The 19687-nt window shown below is 43.4% G+C and overlaps 1 protein-coding gene across 2 annotated transcripts in view; it reads right to left on the bottom strand.

Annotated features, from left to right (window-relative positions):
- Positions 1 to 19687, bottom strand: part of Carpa (Carbonic anhydrase-related protein A) — a 233638-nt gene that overhangs the window by 73821 nt on the left and 140130 nt on the right. For both annotated transcript variants that reach the window (XM_076792854.1, XM_076792855.1), the window contains exon 3: positions 616 to 752. In XM_076792854.1, the coding sequence (XP_076648969.1) occupies positions 616 to 752 (137 nt within the window). The remainder of the gene's footprint in view (positions 1 to 615; positions 753 to 19687) is intronic.

Here is a 19687-nt window from a genome sequence, read left to right as displayed (position 1 = left end):
GGGTTCACCGATTCCGACGAATCGCCATCGATCTACGCGATAACGGCGAACCGTGCTTACGAATTTTCAAAATACAATACTTATCACCAGACCGCAGATTTTCAAAAGTTTCACGAAACAGCTCACGAAATACCAGATCGAATTTTAGGAAATTTCTACACAAACACGGCAAACAGCCTTTATTATTTACGACAGATGTTAATTATTCATACTTTTTTTTTTTTTGGTAAACAACCGTAAATTCGTACGAGTTCCATTTAATTCATATAAAAAAGATTACTAAAAATATGTAATACTTCTTTTCGGATAAGTAAAAACATGTTTCTGTACGGATCTTGAAACGATTAAGAAGAATAAATTGTTTGAAAGTCTGTCGCTTTTTGGGAATGATTTTTGTTGACCAACAGTTTAATTGAAACCTTCCCGGTATCCCGGGTATTGATTGGCTGCATGAATGCGTGTTACGTAGTTTTCCCGCGGATCTCGCCATTGTGTTTTTTAATCGTAATGCCGCCATTCAACGCCTCTTTGTTTCCATTGTGAAGGCAGACTCCGTGGCTGGAGCACGGCGGCGACGGAGGAGGCGAATAAAAAATGAAACACTCGATAAATTACCTTGTGTTTGTCGATCGACACGGGTCTCAAGTGGCGGTCGAAGAGAAGCTTGTCAGGTTGGATGTTGATGGGGCTCTGTCTCCTCCCTTTGGTGCACAGAGACCACTGAGGATTTATCAGACCCCAATACGAAGCACCTGAAAACCGAACGGAAACGGACACGTTAATATTTCGTCTCGATTCGTCACAAAATCCATACCTTGAATCTCCTCACACCGAACCACGAATTTTACACGACACAAAATTTCTAGATTTCGACGTGTATTGCACTTTCAATAGTTACCAACGAGATAACGACACGATTATAATAGTACCCGCTCATTCATCGTTGCAGCTGTCGAGAAGACGGTTAAGTAGAATGGCCCGTGATACAGATCGAGTGTCAGACGTGCTTACTTGTCTAGATAAGAACTACTACACTGTTTTGTACAATACAAAGTCCATTTAAGGGAGTATTCCCACTTGGAGCCATCAATTTTAGACAACTTGCGAGGTAAATAATGGTTAGGTTATTATTTTATGATTCCCGTGATACATCACTTGTCATCGCTGTCACGATATCTGAGCAAATAATAGAAATAGAGATCTCTTTATCTCCTGAACCATAACGATGAAACCTATACCCCGCGGTATAATTCCGCGACGTTTATCATCCATGCCTTGGCGACATATATAGAGAAGTCACTGTACTAGACTGACCTGGCGATATCGAATCCGAAAAGCGAAAGAAGGGAGATCCGAACAGAAAGGTCGAAGAGGTCGAAGGGTTTCGACCGTTCTTTTTTCAAACACCCGGTATAAATTCAGGAGGAAGAAGGGCTTGGTGGCCGGAGAGCATTCTTGGTATCGATTCCAGTTTCCGCGCCGCGAAGAAAGTTAAATTTCTCAGAGGGACGCCGGAAACGCGAGCGTAGAGGGTGAGAGAGGGTGAAGAGAGGGTGCGCTGGTCCCCGTCGCCGGTTGAAACGAGTTCGAAACCCCTTTTACCGAATAAAAGTTGACGCGAGCCAAGGTTGGGGCTGGAACCGGCGCGACTCGGCGCGACTCGGCGCGGCGGCCAGCCGGAAAAGTTGAAATTATAGAAATTTCAAATTTCCAAACGGCTGACAGACGACAAGACGATTCGTCGGGAAAAGGAGAGCCGCCGGTCCTCCGGGAATAGTCTTGCTCGCGGTTTCCTTCCGAACTTCGTGGACTTTGCCGAGGGATTCGTGCTAGGACACCGATAGCGGGAAAATTGTTTCCCTTTTTCCCCCACCCCACCCCCCTGCCGAAGGGAAACGTGATTTTAATAGGGTCTCCGTTTCGTACGAGATCCGACCGGCGTGTACAAGCTGCCGGAAAGTTCAGTTCGGCGCAGAAGCGCGTTTTAATAAGTACAAACATTTATTTGAGGACGATAGCGGACGATGTTTTATGTTACTCTTGCTTCAAAGCGAAAGGGATGTCCTTCTTGGCCGAGGATTTTATAAATTGGCGAATCAAACGTTTCCCGAGGGCAGACTTGCCTTTAAGAAATTCGTTTAATACTTTCTATTAAACGGTTCTACTTAAAATGTTCTATTAACAAGGTCTTTATATCAGCAATTTTATATTAATTTTTGTATTAGCTATTTTCAGTCGTTGTGGATGTGCCCTTGGGGCTGGTTTTCGAAACTGTTCTTCTTCTCTATATTTGCGAATTTTTCTCAGAAGAACTACTATACTTTTTGTATTAGAATTTTGCACACGTACTTGTGAGTACTTGTGGCACGTAACTTATATTTTTGAAGTAAAAATATTTAAAATTACATTAGTTACATATTTTTGTGTAGAGTCTATGAAATGCGAGTTGCATTCTTCAAAGGTCTACAGCTACGTTAATTTTACATATACCGGTATACTATACTATTCTCTAACATTTAAAAAGAAAAATGTAAAAAGTTAGAAACAGCTTCGCAGGCAGCCATTCTGCAAGAAGCGCGAGAACGGCCGAGGGTTCTGCGAGTAGCCTAACGGGAATAAATTTCTGGCGTACTGCGCACACGTTGATACGGGACGATGCACACCGATGGGGAAGATTATTGAAATACTTTCCGATGCGCCGGGAGCATCCTTTCGCTTAAACACGATACAATTCCGTCGCATTCTCCGTGTTTCCCATCTGACGTCCACGATATTAACGATCCCCGTGTCCTACCGGGGCCGTGGAGAGGGGGGGGGGGAGGAGGAGGAGGAGGATGAGTAAGTAATAAATTATTGCTCGTATAAACAACTCGCATAACCGACGCGCCAGGCACGTCAGCACGGAAATTTGCCACCGTGACGGCACGCGACGTTGTACACAAAGGGACCCGTGTTAGGAACGATCCATATAACCACCCCTCCCCAGCCCCCACCCCCTATCTCCGCGCGTGGTTTTCTACCGAAGTATTCCATAATGCGCCCTCTCTCGTCTTCATCTGCCGCGAAACAATCCCCGATATTCCGTTGAAGTACCCTGGAAACAATCGACCGAAGGAAATATCCCGTATACCGATCCGGGAATCCGACGTTCCCCGCGATAAAACGAACATGCTGTTCGAACGCACAGCCTTTCCCGCTCGATGAAGAACACGCGTGGGAGAAACGAGCCTTTCGTAATCACTTTTTACATTTTCTTTCGCCGCGCGAGGTCGAAGAATTTTTTTCCAAGCGACAAACGCGGCGTTCGCGTCGGCACGTTCGTTTCTGCGTTGCATTCTATGGACATTTTTATTCGGTTATCTGTTTAGTGATTTTGCAGCTGCGGTAATCACATTTTACTTTTTACTTTTACACAATGGAAGATCGAAGAATTTTCCCGAGGGAACGAGTACGTTTTTATGCTGCATTTTATAGAGATTTTTAGTCGTGCAGTTCTGCTAAACGCTTTGTACTTTTACTTTTATACCATGGAGGATCAAAGAATTTTTCTGTGGGATAAAAACAGAGTTTGTTTAAAAAAATTCTTTTTTTTTTTTGTGGACACTTTTATTAGACAGTCTACGGGACGACTAAATGAGACAATATAAATACCAGAATAAAATGACGGAAAACAGGCTACGAGGGTCTTACCTAGCACTGAGAAATGAAAGAATGAATAAAACCGTTACATTAATACAATATTCAGGCTCGCATGGTCAATTCACCTGCTGAAATTATTGCGACCGCCTCTCGGAAAATGTTCGCGGCAAATGGAAACGGATGGATTCGAGCGAGCACCGGCGGCAGCAGCGGCGTCGAAAATGCGAAAGCCGAAAAATCGAGGCGGGGCAAGAATTAGCCAATAAAATCGATGCCGTGTGAGCGTTAATAACCCCGTCGAACCTCCGGCTTCATTAATTTCCCCCTAGCCGGTGTTAACAGCCGCTATCTACCCGGTAATACACAGCAACGCGTTCAACAGATCGTTCGTTATCTTCGTGAAAATTTACGAGGCCGCAAGTTGTGAGGGGTCGAAAACGACCAGAGCGACCAACAAAAAAAAAAAAAAAGAAAAAGAACCACAACAAAAAGAAGCGCGAACGAGTAGGATAAAAAACAGAGAAGGGAATAAAAAATATTTCCGACGACTCGGCCGCGGCGCGGTGGCAACGGCGTATTTTTTTTTCCCGCCGCGTGTTTCAAAGGGAACGAGGGAAAAACCGAGGGAACCGATCACAAAGGCAGCCCGTTCCGGAGTGTGTCGCGCTCCGGGGCGAGATTCGAGGGATGAATGAGGTTAATTGCGTCGATATTGTGACAATAAAGAGCCGGCACGGTGTGCGTGTGCGTGTGAAGCACACGCGACGTGCATGCGAAGAAGAATGCGGACGTGTGGATACGGCATTGACCTCGTATACGCACCCTTTATCGGACGCGCTAATTTTTAATTACACTCGCGTGCCGGCGTGTCGTTAACGCTCGCTCTCTCTCTCTCTCTCTCTCTCTCTCTCTCTCTCTCTCTCTCTCGTCTCTCTGTTTCTTCCAACGACACGTCAAACTGTCGTTCACCGACACTCGGATGTTGTACAGTCGCCAACCGGCAGACTTATATTCCTTTGACCGACGGAATATCGAACGGTGCTAAGTGGATCTCGATCGACTCATTAGCGACGCGGCTGCTAATAAGGAAACTGGCAGCATTGCGCTCCGTTCGGTGGATCTTCTCTTCTGAAATGTTTCTTCGATTTGATTTCGGATTGTTTTAGTCGTCAATTTTAATCTTTATCTTTGTCACAGTGGAATCTTCGAAAGAGGTGAGGCAATTATGCTTAATTTCTTTTTTAATTAATAGAAGATTGAGGATTTCGTTCAATAAAAATCCCGGAGTTTACCGGAGTCTTCATTGTTTCGAAATTCTTAAAATCTTCTTGTTTGAATTGATTCATAGTGGTACAGAAAAATGTTGGTACACGTGGTACAGGATTGTGTAAAAAATGTTCGAACCAAAAATACGAATAATTTTAAGACTTTATTTATATTTGAATACTTTCACTTTCCATTTGGGACAATCGTTGATACGCTAAAAGAGCGCGAAAGCGTTAAATAAATTGGTAGCATGAGCAGCATTTAAAAGAGTGCACAACACGGTTTCGTTTCAAACGAATTTCCTCTGTTCAGAGCAGGCGAGGAGAGGTCGGCGGGGGGATGTTGCAAGAAACATTAATTCTTTTGTGCTCGGAAGCTGTGATTTCAACGCGGGCAGAATGTAAAGTTATTATTAAGTGGGTAACACTGCGCCGTGTTCACCATTTCCGCAATGTACATATTTATACGGGGGTAAATAACTAGAGGAAACGAACCGGGCTGCATGATAGAGCAGCAAAGTAATCTGCAATAGTAATGTTGACTCTACAGGCTAGTTCGGGCTCCCAAAACTCATCGTGTTTTGAATTAATTTCAGCGAGCGTGCATGCTATTTTCCGACGAGAGTTGTTGCCAAAAATTACTGTTGTTGCTCGTCGAAAATTTATTGTAAAACGCCTCCGATTTGTCCCTGTTCATTTTAAGCGAACTTCTAACTTCGAGCCAACGTTATTTCAAATGCATTACCAATCAACCATACGTCGCAGATGTTACTATAGTGTTTTGATTTCAATGGCATTCGTAATACTAATATTTCTTTTTCCCAAATCTTTTTGACCAATCTTGAATGATCATGTTCAAGCTACGCATACATATATATATATGTATATATTAACGATACTAATATTTGCAATTATATTTTGTACTTCATGATCCAAAAATAAAAGAAATCCAGGTTTCTTTGGCACGACCTGATACATTGTTAAAAAATGTACTTACATCAAACTCATCACCAGTGTACGATCGAAGAATTCATTACAGTGAATTGTAACGGATGAAACTCGACCCAAGCTTTCTGCTCAATTATGAAAATGAGACTGAGGACGTTAAAGACGTCTCCCAACAAGATCCCCGAACCCTGTAACCCAATCAGAGTATCGAGTTGCCATCGGTACCCGAACAACCCCATAAACCGACCCCCTCAACGTCCACCCGCGAACGAGTTCCGAATATTTCAATCTTCGCGCGTCCCCGGCAGCCCTTGAAATCTAAAAGCCGGATATCTCAGCCCATCCGCTCGGAAGCCCCGTATTTTTCAAGCGCTCCATCCGCCGATTAATTGTTTTTATCGAGAAAAATCCGGGCCGGGCTGATCCAATCTCGATTAATCCCATCCTATCGTCTTAAGCGTTCTTCTTATCGGGAGCGGAATCTGGCGTGGCAGTTGAAGCAAAGGCGGTTGGCCAGGAGAGAGAGAGAGAGAGAGAGAGAGAGAGAGAAGAGGGAGGTTGAAAGTAAAGAAGAAAGAGAAGGATGGACCGTAGGGAGGGGGCGAACCGTCCAACCCCTAACCAACCAGAAAGGGGGAGAGAGAAACAAGCAGCGAGAGAAGGAAAAAAAGTCTCGACAATTATTCCTGCCGCCGGGTAACCTGTAATTACGTCGGTTAACGAGGGTGGGTCTAGAGGAGGGTCCGGGGGTGTGTATCCACTTTCCTTTTATCCCCGGTTGTCCGCTCATTATGAATTATTAGGCGTCCCTGGATGGAGTCCCGCGAGGAACACAGGTGGATAATTAAAACAGGTGTCGGTGAAACGGGTCGGCTGACAAACTGGTTTCTGGACTGGGTATCGAGACTTGGAGGAGGGTGGGGGTTGGTTTGTCGGTAACAGCTTACTTATCAGGGAAATCGGAGGCCGATGGCCGGCCCAACTATTTCGCTTTCGGTAATTTATGAGGGTGGAGTTGAACGTGGCCACTTAGGTTTTTCCAGTGAACAAATCCCGGACAGCAACTTGAAGTTGTGCAGAGAGATTTGTGCAGAGTGTTTAGAGAGTTAGGGATCTTTAACGACCCGATGTAGTACTGCTTTCTTCAAGAATAGAGACATTGTCCGTAAGGGGACGTATTCTGACGTTAGAGGTCATCCTTTTCAATATTCGGTATTTTTTTTCAGAAGAACTAATGAACTCTTTACGTCAGGATTTTGCAGACATATTTATGGGTTTACGAAGTACATAAGTTATTTTTTTCAAGTAGAAATAATAAAAATTGCATGAGTATGCTTTGAGAGAGATGTAAGGATGCCTTCTGGTACGGTGACTGTGATTGACCGCTCAGCTGTTACCCCAGATTCATAGAGGGATAAAGATCTCATTAGCCCGCAGTTGTTTGCATCGGTACACATTATAACCCACGGAAAATTTCTAACAGGTTAGGGGTGATACGTACCCTCGGAGATGGCGAGTACGCGAAGGGTCGCGAAACGGGTGCGAAACGCTGCTGCGACGCGGAAGAACAGTCCGAAGGGTGCGAGAGGGGTGAGAAAGACAGAGTGAAACAGGGAGAGGAAGACAGAGGCCGTGTTGGCTTCTACACTTAATCACTTTTGCTAATTGCAGAATGATTGCTCCGCGCTTGAAGTTTCAATAATGGGGTTGTTACACCCCCTCCGAGCAGCTCCGTAACTGGTTATACACCGAGTAAGGCTCTCCAGTTATCACCCTTTCTCCTGTTATCTACCGCCTTTCACCCTCCCACCTCGAACCACGTTCACACAACCCCTCCAAACCGCCCTTCAGCCACCTGCCCAAACCCCCACCCTTTTCCGACTTACTCAGGTAGCGGCTGATGAATGCCATAATAGTCTACCTGCCTTCGGGTGATAAGAAAGTAATCATTCCATCTGACCTCCGTTATTCCATTACCCCCAGGCCCCGAGCTTGGTCAAACCTCCGTTTTCCCACCCCCTCGGCAGCTCCTGAAGGCGCAGGCTCCGGGAATCAACCCCGTTTTGCAGAACCGCCGGTCAGCCCGACTCTAATTATGCAATTATAGCGGGGAGCCGAGCTAAGAGAGGGCCGAGCCGGCCTCGAAAATGAAATTCTCTCGGAACCAACGACCGAACTTCTAAATATCGAGTTAATGTTGCACCCCGCTTGATGAATTGCCGCCGTCTGAACACGATGCCGAACCGCGATACTAGAAATCGACCGGCTCCCACTCGAGAAAGCATACTTGAAACAAACCTAAATGAGCTGAACGCGAGGCGTCCTCGAATCCAAGCAGAGCGAAGTATTTCGTTCGAAAAGCTAGGTACAAGTGGGCTTCAGAATTTTCATCATATAGTACAATTTTTGCCAAGATAAAATTAATTTTCCGTTTATTTAGTGCTCGGACCCTTGCACTATGTTATCGTGCCAGACTTGCGATAAACCGAAATGAAATTCGTAAGTTTGGAGGCCAAACTTTAATTCAGGAAACCAGAAATTTTTAACTTTTTCTTATGTAATCCTGTAGATTTTGGCGAGAAAATGCCGAAAATCTACGTTTTAATCGCAGGAGATCAATAGTTAAAAAGCTATGACTGCAACCAGTGAGTTTATCGATCAGATTGGAAGTGAATGTAAAGAGAGAATACATTATAATAATGTAGTCACATTCCGTGTTTGCGCTGTCGAGTATGTAAGATTTTTATTAGGGTTGTTCGTAGATCATTACCTCTCTCTGGTTTTATGCTATGGCAACCGGCAGAGTTTCTTCTGTCAATAAACAGAGAGCAGGAATTCTCGAGGCGCCAGTATCGAAAACAAAACCCCAGCTGGTTATATCTGCTTTAAAGGAAAGTATTTTCTTTCTCTCGAGATATTCGTAGCCATCTCATCCAGAGGAATATTGTCTTCTGTCTGGTTATCGATAAGGTTCAATTTTAAAAGCACATAGAAAAGTTTCGAGATATTGTATTATACTGGTGTGTTTGTAGAGGAGTCTGGCTGAGAATGAACCTTAACTATATCCTTCTTCTACTTGAGGTCCTTGCACTATTCTGACACTGATATTTTTTCACAAAATGTTAGTTACACATACGATATTATACATACATTTTCAAATGAATATAACAACATCCGCGGGTATACAAAGAGTGAAATATTAATGATAGTCAAAACGTGTATAGTATTCCCTCGAAAAATAATTGAGTAGTCTAGTGAACAATTTACAAAATTTACCAATAAAATTTCTACCGTATCTCAAATGAATCTTCTAAATTTGTCCACAAATATATTTTTCGTTAGACTAGATTTTATGGATTTGTGATAAAAATGAGTAGATGCGTGGATTCATTGAATCTCTGAAAAATGGTGTAGTGTGCACGCTTCTATGTAATTTCTTATTATTCTGTCGGAAATTTGATTTTACTTGCAAGCACTTTGCTATGAAGACTTTGCTCCGTCAGACCCCATTACAAGAACTTAAAACACAGTATTATAATTTTCTCGGCTCGGACTAGATCCCGAATTCCCGCGATCACGCTCGTTCCGAAAATTACAGACAAATTGCGCGTAATTATCGGTGGGGGAACGATCGATCATCGAAAGAAACAAGAGGAACAAGAGCGGGCTAACAAGCGCGAGGGATTCCAGGAAAAACTAATAACGGAGAAAGAAACTTTGAAACGGCGCAATTACCATAACTCGACATTCCCCGGAGCTAGACATGATTTTCTGCGGAACTGTCTCCGATACTACATACCGTTGCGCGTTCGTTCGAAACACGAAAAAACCAACGTATGATTCCACTGGCGGGTATATTCCGGTGGCGTGTTACCATCGAAACGACCGATTGCGACCGAGTGACACCTCGTATAAATATCCCCATCCATCAAGGGTGTCGCTCGTCACCCCCTTTTGCACCCGTGTGCGAGGCGAAGAGCAGTTTTCCCCCCTCGGAAAACAGCGAAATTCCACGGGGGAAAGGAAAAAGCCTAATTACAGTCCCGGGTGTGGATTAAAGAGGGACAGAGAGAGAGAGAGAGAGAGAGAGAGAGAGCTTCATTAGCGTGTAGATTTTTCACGTTCTAAAAAACCGGCCGGCGTCCCACGCCACGCGGACAAAAGATCCTCGGGCACGGAGGGGATAGTTGATTGGGCCGGCACGGCGAAATGTATTCATGTATGCATATGAATTCAGCCCTCCGTAGGCCGAGGCGTCGCGACGCCGACGCCTAGATACCCGCCGATGTCCGTCGCACGACGAAAAACATCTTAATTGGAGCTGGCGCGGCGTCGACGCTGCCAATGGACCCCTTCTGTCAAGACGATTTTTGCGACCGGCACTGGCTCGCCATTTTCTTTTGGACCAGACGGACGTCCACGCTTTTGATTTTGGGGGGAGAATATTTTCACACGGTTTCTGGGAAGCGTCTTTACGGCTTTTGCAAAATAATTCCTGAAATTTTTACCGTAAAAGGGTTACTGATTTTTTTTTAATTATTTTACATTTGAATTTTTCTTAAGTCTCTTCCTCGCCGATTTATCAACGGCGATAATAAGCGAGGTCACTTTTTAATCGAAGCAGGCCAGGAAAAGGCGAAGCGTTCGATGGGTTTGATTGTTTTTGGGAGATTCCATAAAGTTGGATAATTGTTTTCCTAATAAATAAACCGTTCCAGCAGGTGGAGGCACTCGGAGCCAGGTGGGACGTTAATTAAAGTATCTCGCCGGCTAATAAATTTCTCGGGGCCCGGCTTCTTTCTTTCCTCATTAATATCCCCGATTAATTTATTTTGACAGCCGGTCTCTTTCCGGCGCAACGCAAACAGCAATCTTCAGATAACCGCGTCTCGGAAGAGAGAGACAATCGGCAGATCGATGAGTTCCACGGTTCAGAAAAGTCTCTCGACCCTTCCTCGTGCGAACCAGAAGCTCGTTGATCGGCTGCGACACTTTCCGTGTTCTCACGAAGCCGATAAATCTCTTTCTCTCCCCGTCCCGTGAAAACGAGAGTTCCCCTGGAATCGAGGGACCCAACGATATCCGATTCGAGACCCCGCTCCCGAGAAAAAAAAAAATTGTTCAACGGCTTTCCTTGCTTGTCAACCGTCCGACCTTAATCTACTCGCTGCCCTGCAATTTGATTAGCTGCAATCTGCGAAAATAGAAATTACATGTTAATCTCGTTTTTACCTAGCTCCGGTCCGGGTTCCCAGCTATTTTGCTCAATTTTATTAGAGCTGCCGGTGCGAAGCGTTTCCTGCAGGAATGATCGAAAAGGATTTACAGCTTTCTCAGATATTAGCTTTTTTGTGGATTATCATTTTGCAAGCTGTTCGACTAAAAACGTTTTAAAACATTCTCTGCATAATGCTGCGTAATTTACTATTTATATTTTTTAAGGCTGCTTTCGTGCACTCGTGGGAATTTGTTATACCTGTTCGCTGTTTCACCATCTTTTTCCGACTAACAAAATTTGTTCATCGCGATTTTGCTGTTCTTTTTACTGTAATTATGTTGTACATTTTTCAAGAGCTTTCCCGGTTATATGCTTTTTGTTCGAGGTTCATAAAAATTATGGCATGGAAGGTTAAACGTATTTTTATGCGGTGTGGAATTACTTTTATTGGATAATGTACTTCGTTGTTTTAACGAGTTGTGAGTTGGTAATTATTCTCTAATATTTTAATCATTACATTGTTAACGTATTGCAGTACTTCTATTTTAATGTACGTTAATTCCTCCAGACTGGCGTGGCAAGTTTTATTAATTTCATTTACGTTAAACAACCCTTTCATGGTGCGTGATATTACAAATATCGACTATTTAAAAACGTTCTGGACATTTTCAATTGTAAATTCCATTTATTATTCAATGAATAAAATTTTTATTTTAATACTCTCAGGTAGTCTCGTGCAATTTGAATGTTTGATAATCGTCCATAGTAGCTCACGCTTTAAATAGAGAATGAAATTACAGTTATTGTAATTAACATTCTTGGGCGATTATTTTAATGTAATTTCATTGCGATGAATTCCAGAAATCGTCAGCCGAGACAGAAACTTCAGTATTAGTCGGCCGCGTTTCATCGCGCGGGGATGAAATAACAATGATTAATTATTACCAGAAATTACGTTCGCCGGTTGTATAGGATCCACGTCGTCATCGTGCTTGAACGTCCTCGTAAAATGTTATTCGAGAAAATATTTTCTTCCCCCGCGGTGCTTTCAAGCCATCTTATATTCATGCTTTTGTTTCGCGTCTACTTCCGGCGGTCGGGGCCACCCCTCGTTATTTTTCTTCCGATACTTCCACTTGCATCGACGCTTTTAAGGTGTAATCATTTTGTTTTTGAATATTTCATGCATATCGAGATTGATCCGGAAGGGATCGGGAATTTTATGGAAATAGGTCTCTCAGCTTTCCGTGCTTTAACGTAAGTAATCCTTCCGACGTCGTATTTGCATACATTCCGAGTGCGTTTCCGGAATGCCTCGGCCCATTTCCGACCCTTTCTTTTTATTATCATTTCTCTCTCTCTCTCTCTCTCTCTCTCTCTCTCTGTCTCTGTCTCTCTCTCTCTCACTCTTTCTCTCTTTACCTGAAACCAGCGAACCCCGATCTCTCGATGGAAAAATGAGAATTACAGACGAGAGATAAAATCAATCACTTCGCTGCGACACCTCCGTATCGCGAACTTCAACCCTTCAAACATTTATAACGAATTTTCTTTTAAACCAGTGAACCTATCTATCTTCCTCTCATTACTTCCCTTGTGCCATAATTTTTTGTTCAACACTAGAACCGACAGACCAAGATGACCCATTTCAAATGTACTATTTCATATTTACTATCAAGGCGATTTTTAATGAAATTTTTAACGATATAAGACATAATATAGAATAATAAGAATGAAATGTGCTGGAAAAATTAAAATAAAGAATGCCGTCTAAAGTAATAAAAATGTGACTTAAAAGAAAATAATAGAAATTGTCTCAGGGTCTGTTAAGCAACGATTTCCGAGGATTGTATCAGGGTTAATGGGTGTTCACGAGTTCGTCGAGCAACTTGCAAAAATGAGGATTGGGTAGAAATTTTGTCGGAGATTTTTACCATGATTTGAATTTAATTTTCGCTCGAGGAGGTTAAGGTAAAAGGTTCCCCAGTTCCTTTCTGCCTTGTCTCGGGACAAGGGGACGTAAGTTTCAGGATCATCTGGATTTACGAAATTTTTGAGACTGTCAGGCAACAAGAAGTTTGGTAATACATTCAGAGCTTCCAAGATTTGCGGCGCTCCCGAGACTTTCGAGCTTCCCAAACCATCGCGGCTCGGATAACATTCGAAATAATTTTAAACTTCACGCCGTTCTGATTTCGGCGGAACTTTCCGCGAAAACTTGTTGAGGACCTCTTACGAGGGTCCGACCGCGGAGTGTCAATCGCTAATTCCGATAAAACTTTCCCGGTGAAACACCAAAAATGTCGTGACATTTTTTTATTAATCGTAACTTGGGTTAAAAGAGCGAGAATTATACGTTCGAGGTGGACAAAGTGCTCGAACATCTCAGGAACTGATTAATATTAGGTGAAAAATGTTCAAACTGAATTCTTTAGCGTTTAAATGATAAATTAATCTGTAAGGCTGTTTTCAGAAACATTTATTCACTTAGAAAATAAATGAGGAACTCGTAGTCGAGGAATTAAAAATAATATGCATGCAAAATTAAAATACTTTAAATGTATTTATATATCATGTCCAATTTATTAAAATTATTAATGGAGGAAAGAAATGTTTATTCGGATCATGTATCTTGCAATCAATCCAGATCATTTTTATCCAACTTCGAAATCCACGGTACAATTATAATCAAACAAGTTCAATAATTCACACATTTCACGTTCCAGATCCTGTTCAAGTTTTTATTCTCTGATTTCGCTGAAATCTGATAAATTTGTTTAAAATATGAAATAACGAATGCAACACAATTGGCGGAATTAACACATGCCATGAAAATGCACGAACATCAACCAAGAATCCTTCGGGTCATTATCTTTTAGGGACAGAGGAGTATTAAACATAATTATTTAAATATAAACTGAGAAATTTATTTTTCTAATTTTTGCCAGAAAAAATATTTTCATCGACTCTCTACCACATATTTTATAGTTTAAATCGCATAATTAATATCGGGAGAGAGAGAGAAATCAGAAAATGGTAATGATTATATTCTGAATTTTATGCATTACTGATAAAAATAAATTGAAAATATTTGAAGCGGACAGAAGATGAAAATTTTTTAAGATTTTTAAAAATCCCTCCACCGTCTCATCAAAATAATTAAAGAAAGAATAAAATTTGGCCTCTGGTTTCTGCGAGGCAATGCAGAAAATTTTTATTTCGCGCAAAGATAAAACAATAACGCCAGTATTTCTGAAAAGAAACGAGGGCGTTGGAAACTTCCACAGCTAATAAAAGTTTCATTGGCAATACTGTAATCGATGGTCGAACCATATTCCTCGTTGGTTAAATTTCGCGATTACGAACGACAGATAACAGCGCGATAATGAAATATTTCGGAAGCCGGCGGACGCTCGTACAACGTCCGTGGATTACGTCTCAAGTCGTTCGCGCCGTTTAGGTTGTCGAGTTTCAAATTAATTACTGCGGTCTAATTAATCAACGTCATTCATCGGGAGTCTCACACCCGGGCCCGACCACCTCCTAAATGACAATATCATTGAATGGATGATTTTACATGGTGTGTGACGGCCCGGAATTGCGGGTGCCCGCGTAAACTGTTTCCTTTAATTACAGAAGTTCCCGTCGATGTATCGTTTGTCTGATTTTCTACAACGAGCGAGTTGTTCCTGCCACTAATTTGTTGCTGCGCCAATCAAATTCCGTCTCCAGAAAAACAGAAACTGGATTCAGCGTGTAACAATAACTCTATTGTACAAAATAGAACGTGGTCTTGCGAAGATTTTGATTTTTTATTAGACATTGGTGTATCCAAACAAGAATCACAAACATTACAATCATTTTGGTTAAACTTTACCATAGAAAACCAGAAATTTTTAACTTTTTTAAATGTAATCCCGTAGGTTTTGGCGTGAAAATGACAAAAATCAAAGTGTTAATCCTAGGAGATCAGTAGTTCAAAAGTAATGCGTGTTTAAACGATTTCAAGCGTTTTTGACAGCTAAGAGCGAAGTCGCTAGATGGCAGCACAAGCACACGGCGATGTCGATAACGTAGATTTGCAAGCGTAGTTCGGTCGGCCTAATGACCGGACAAACCTAACCCAGACCAACCTTGTCGCGGCTCCGCTCATTGGACGAAATCTGAGTACGTACCAATATGGCGGCGCTCGTACCTGTCAAAAACGCTGCAAGTCGCGCATCTCTACATTCACATGACTTTTGAACTACTGATTTCCTAGGATTGAAACTTGAATTTTTGGCACTTTCTCGCCAAAATCGACCGGATTACATGAAAAAAAGTTAAAAATTTCTGGTTTCCCGAGGTAAAGTTTAGCCATCATTTTTTACACTCTCTGTAGCAAAATCAGGATCGAAACCAAACGGGAAAAAAAGAACAGAAAATGGAAAACTGCGCGCGGTAGAGAGGCAATTAATAGTAACAGCTGGAATTACGAGCGATTCGAAAAGCTGTGTACAAACAACGGGAACGAGCTTTCGAAGCTTACACGTCCCGCGTGATAACGATATCGGCGTCGATCCGGCACTCGCGAGTGCCGTGCGCGCGTAGAACACGCCGATTTACACACCGTCGCTGTCGCAGTTGTAAATTCGTTAATTAACTAAGGTAATTGCTCCTGTAGTCCAGTAATGCATTCGACCCCCTACCTCACACACCCTCTCTCTCTCTCTCTCTCTCTCTCTCTCCCTCTCTCTATTGCTCGAATGGCCGGTAACAGGCATCATACGGACGCGGGAACACCGACGGAAACGAGTTCAATTTGAAACGTAAGCAGCTGCGCCTGGCCACCCGAAACTCTCCGACATTTTACCGAATTTTCCGACTTGTTTAGGAAGCCCGGGTGCCGACATATTGCACGGGATTTTATAGAGACTGCTGATGGGACTCTGAATAATCCTGTTCGCTAATTTACCCGAGAATTTTCCTACGGCTACACCTGCGCGAAATGTTTGCTTCATGGAACCTCTTTTACTTCCATTTTTCTACGCTACCGGAAGAGCAGACATTTTCCTTCTGCCTGCTGGAACAGTGAATAAGTTAACGATGATACCGAGACTCCGTCAATTGACCGGCGGATTTTTGTGCAAAATTTATTGCATCAATTGCGACGTGCTAGAACCAAATAAATATTAATAATAAATCTAGAATAAATCTAGATAGAATAAATATAAATATAAATATAAGAAGTAAAATTCTCGACAGGTATCGAACGAAATGGACGTTCCCGAGGTGTCGATCGTTCGAAATTTCGCAGGACTCGTTAATCGGCCCGATGTCCAGGGTTCGAGGATCAGTAAAATTCGCGCCCGAGCGTGCACAGTTGCGATCGAGGCGGCGAACAATGTCGACGCAGCATCCGGCCGATTAAATTAACCGAGTTCGAGGAATTCCCAAGACTACTTTGTGTCCAATTAATTACGGAAACTTTCGAAGGAAGATGGACGTCTCGCTCTAACCGGATTGTACTCTTTTTCTTCGTCGACGTGCCGCGAACCGAGACAGAAAACTTGCATCGGCGCGCGCTCGCTCGCCTCTGCTTGTTCGTTTCGCCGATCTTGCGAAGCGAAGGATATGCCTCGGCCGTGGAAAATTTAGAAGCTATAAAAGAAAATTTACAGGCCGACGTCAGAAGTTTTCGCGCGCGCGGAAAATATTGATCGGACGTCGCCAGAAGGGGAAGAGAAAGAAAAAGAGTGAGAGAGAGAGAGAGAGAGAGAGAGAGAGAGAGATAGCGGAGGGTGGAAGCGGACGAGCCAAAATGGCCCGTGAATTATTAATTAATAGAGCGATGCTAAGAAACGCCCACGAAGTTCCCGGCAGAAAGGGAAATACAAGGCGAACGGGGGAATGCAGTTCCGCGAACTTTCGATGAAAAATAGACTCCCACAGACAGCTAATCCTCGGGCAGATAGCGCCACCTTCATCTCGATATTGAATTCTTTATCCTCGAGTTTTCCCGCGCAACTTTCATCAACTTTCATCCCTGAACCCGCCGTCGGATTCCAGGTAAAATGAAAATCGAGACACGACGATCCGGACATTTCCGTACCCGGTGTTTTACCCGGCATTGTTAACCCCCGGGATGTGCACGAAACTTTTTATTTTGCAGGAGAAAAAGAATCTTCTTCCCACGGTTTTATCAACCTGGGTTCTCTTTCTATTTACAAAATAAAGATTTTCACACACATTGTTGGGATTGAAATTTAATGCCGAAGCGATTTTACACGAGAAACGATCGAGTACGGAAAATTAAGTCTAGTTATACTTATTACAAAATCGAGTTCAAAGATCCATGGGGTTTGGGGAAGTAGAATTGGTTGGCCATGATCAGACGCGTCGGACGATTCTTATCTGATAGCACGCGTATTTGCTGCATTTTCAAAATCGGCTTTCTCGAATAGGTCAAAGTTCAGGAAAGAGCGAACGATCGCAACGATTTGATTGTCGTTAATTCGAGGTATTCATAACGCGATTCTTAATTTCGCGGAACTGTTTTAAGTGTTTACCAGCCGCCAGCGACTGCTAACAATAATGCCGGTTTAATTCGACCGCGTTCCGCCGCAGGACAGTTGACTTTTCTTTCCGTTTTCGGCGGAACGAGGTCCTCTCGCTTGAACGCGACCGAAACCCCGGGCAAACTTTTCGACGACTGAACGCCCAGTTCCAAGCGGGGACGCCTCCCAAACAACTTTCCTTGATTAATTCCTGTAATTTTATTTGCCCTAAAACGCGGTCCTTTTGTCATGCACTGTTACATTGTTCCACCGAACTTCGAATTTACGCTCCCCATTAACTGCTGTGCCAAGCGCAAAAACTTCATTAAGCCGCCAATTGCTCGGCACCAGAATTTTCGAAATAGCTCGCCCTCGGAGCTTGTTGAACCGAGCATTTTTCGATTACTACCATAGAAAGTACACTTACCGATAGGACTGTCAATGTGTAAGAAAATTTTACGCATGAATTTCCAACTACGTCGTATTTAACCTCCCGACTTCACTGTAATGGCTTCCCTCGATGTTATCTTCATCAACAATACGCCGCTATAGTGGCTCAGTTGTTTATCTTGTATTTAAACCATCAACGATTAACATATTCATTCGTATTATATGAACAAAGATGGTGCAAGTCAATGCAGATAGGTCACTCTAAGATTATGTTATAATTACATTCTTTAATGACGATTGAACCAAATAAAACAGACATTGACTTACATCACTTTCGCGTTACGCGGCTCTATTGTCCTGGTGCTTCTACAGCTATTTAATCACTAAATAAAAAGCGCAATGAAAGATCAACAACGTTCGTTATACCTAGACTGGTAAATCTATAACAAAAACCAGTTGCTAATTGGCTAAAAGAATTTAAGAATGTCAATATATACTGTCCTTAAGACTATATAGTTACTGATAGAAGGTCGAATTCAGCGACCTATAATATGACGACCTTGAGTTGACTATGAAAAAAAAACCTTTGAAAATACTCATGCTCACCTCGAAGTCTCAGAAGAAATATGACATAAATAAATCAGACTGCACTCTAATTAATCAAAAAATATTTCAATACAACCAATAGGCACCGAGTTAAAATAAATCGTAGTGCAAGGGATTGAATCTGTCAAAGAAAAAAGGTAGGTCCACGCAGTTACGGTTCCCTGCAATTGGTTCCAACAATTTTTATCATGCACGACGATTCTCAGTCCGGTTATAACAGTTCTAATTTCAGGCTCTTCAGGTCCAGAGACCAACGCTCGTCATTCCCGCGAGCGTTCCAGGGTCGACCAAGTATCAATTTCTGTAGGCTGGTGATCCGCGAGAGAAGCTGGAACGTTGAAAAGAAAATGTTCATCGGGCGGAACAACCGGGATCCTCCAGTTTACCCTATTAAACCGCATCAAGCAACCCTCTCGCCGGTTTCCCTCTCGCACGGTTCGTCTCGACAGGTCCCCGGGCCGTTTACAGTGGCGGTGTTGGCTGTGGGCCGTTGGGAAGACGGGGAATAGCGAGGGGAGATGGCATGGTTATAGCGAGAACGCCGGTGAAATTAGAAAAGTCCTCGGGAAGCTCGTTCGAAATCCGTGCAGCCGCCGCCGCCGCCGCGTATTCACCCTCTCGAGGCCGCGTCGCTGGTAATGTATGCGCGCAATCCGCGCGGCGCTCGGCGGGCCGACCGGGCCGCTGGATGAACCGGCGCGCGTTGCGGCGCCACGAGAGTTGCTTTCCCGGAAACATATTCTATGCATACATGCATGTTCAACACCTGCGAAGCACCGACCGTCGTCGTCCGGCCGGGATGTGAAATTACGGCATTTAAATAATTTCATTTAATCTTTGCGCTCTGGCCCCCGCGCGCCGGACCCCTCCTCCCCAGCTATCCTGCCGAGGCTGTATACTCTCCGTCTATTCCCGGCCACTCTCGACTCGCAGTCCCTCCAGGCCCTCTCGTTTCGCAACCGGCCAGGTTCTTGGCGATTCACGTTCGACGTGCCGAAATATTTTCCACCGTGTAATTTCGCGGTCGGCCGGGGTAACGATGGAAACTGGCGGCCGCCACCGTGGAAACACCTTTCCGCGTTCGT

Source organism: Halictus rubicundus, chromosome 8 (genome assembly GCF_050948215.1).
Source record: "Halictus rubicundus isolate RS-2024b chromosome 8, iyHalRubi1_principal, whole genome shotgun sequence".
Classification (NCBI taxonomy): Eukaryota; Metazoa; Arthropoda; class Insecta; order Hymenoptera; family Halictidae; genus Halictus; species Halictus rubicundus.
The sequence above is the reverse complement of the archived record's forward strand: the minus strand, read 5'-3'. Positions and strand labels throughout refer to the sequence as shown.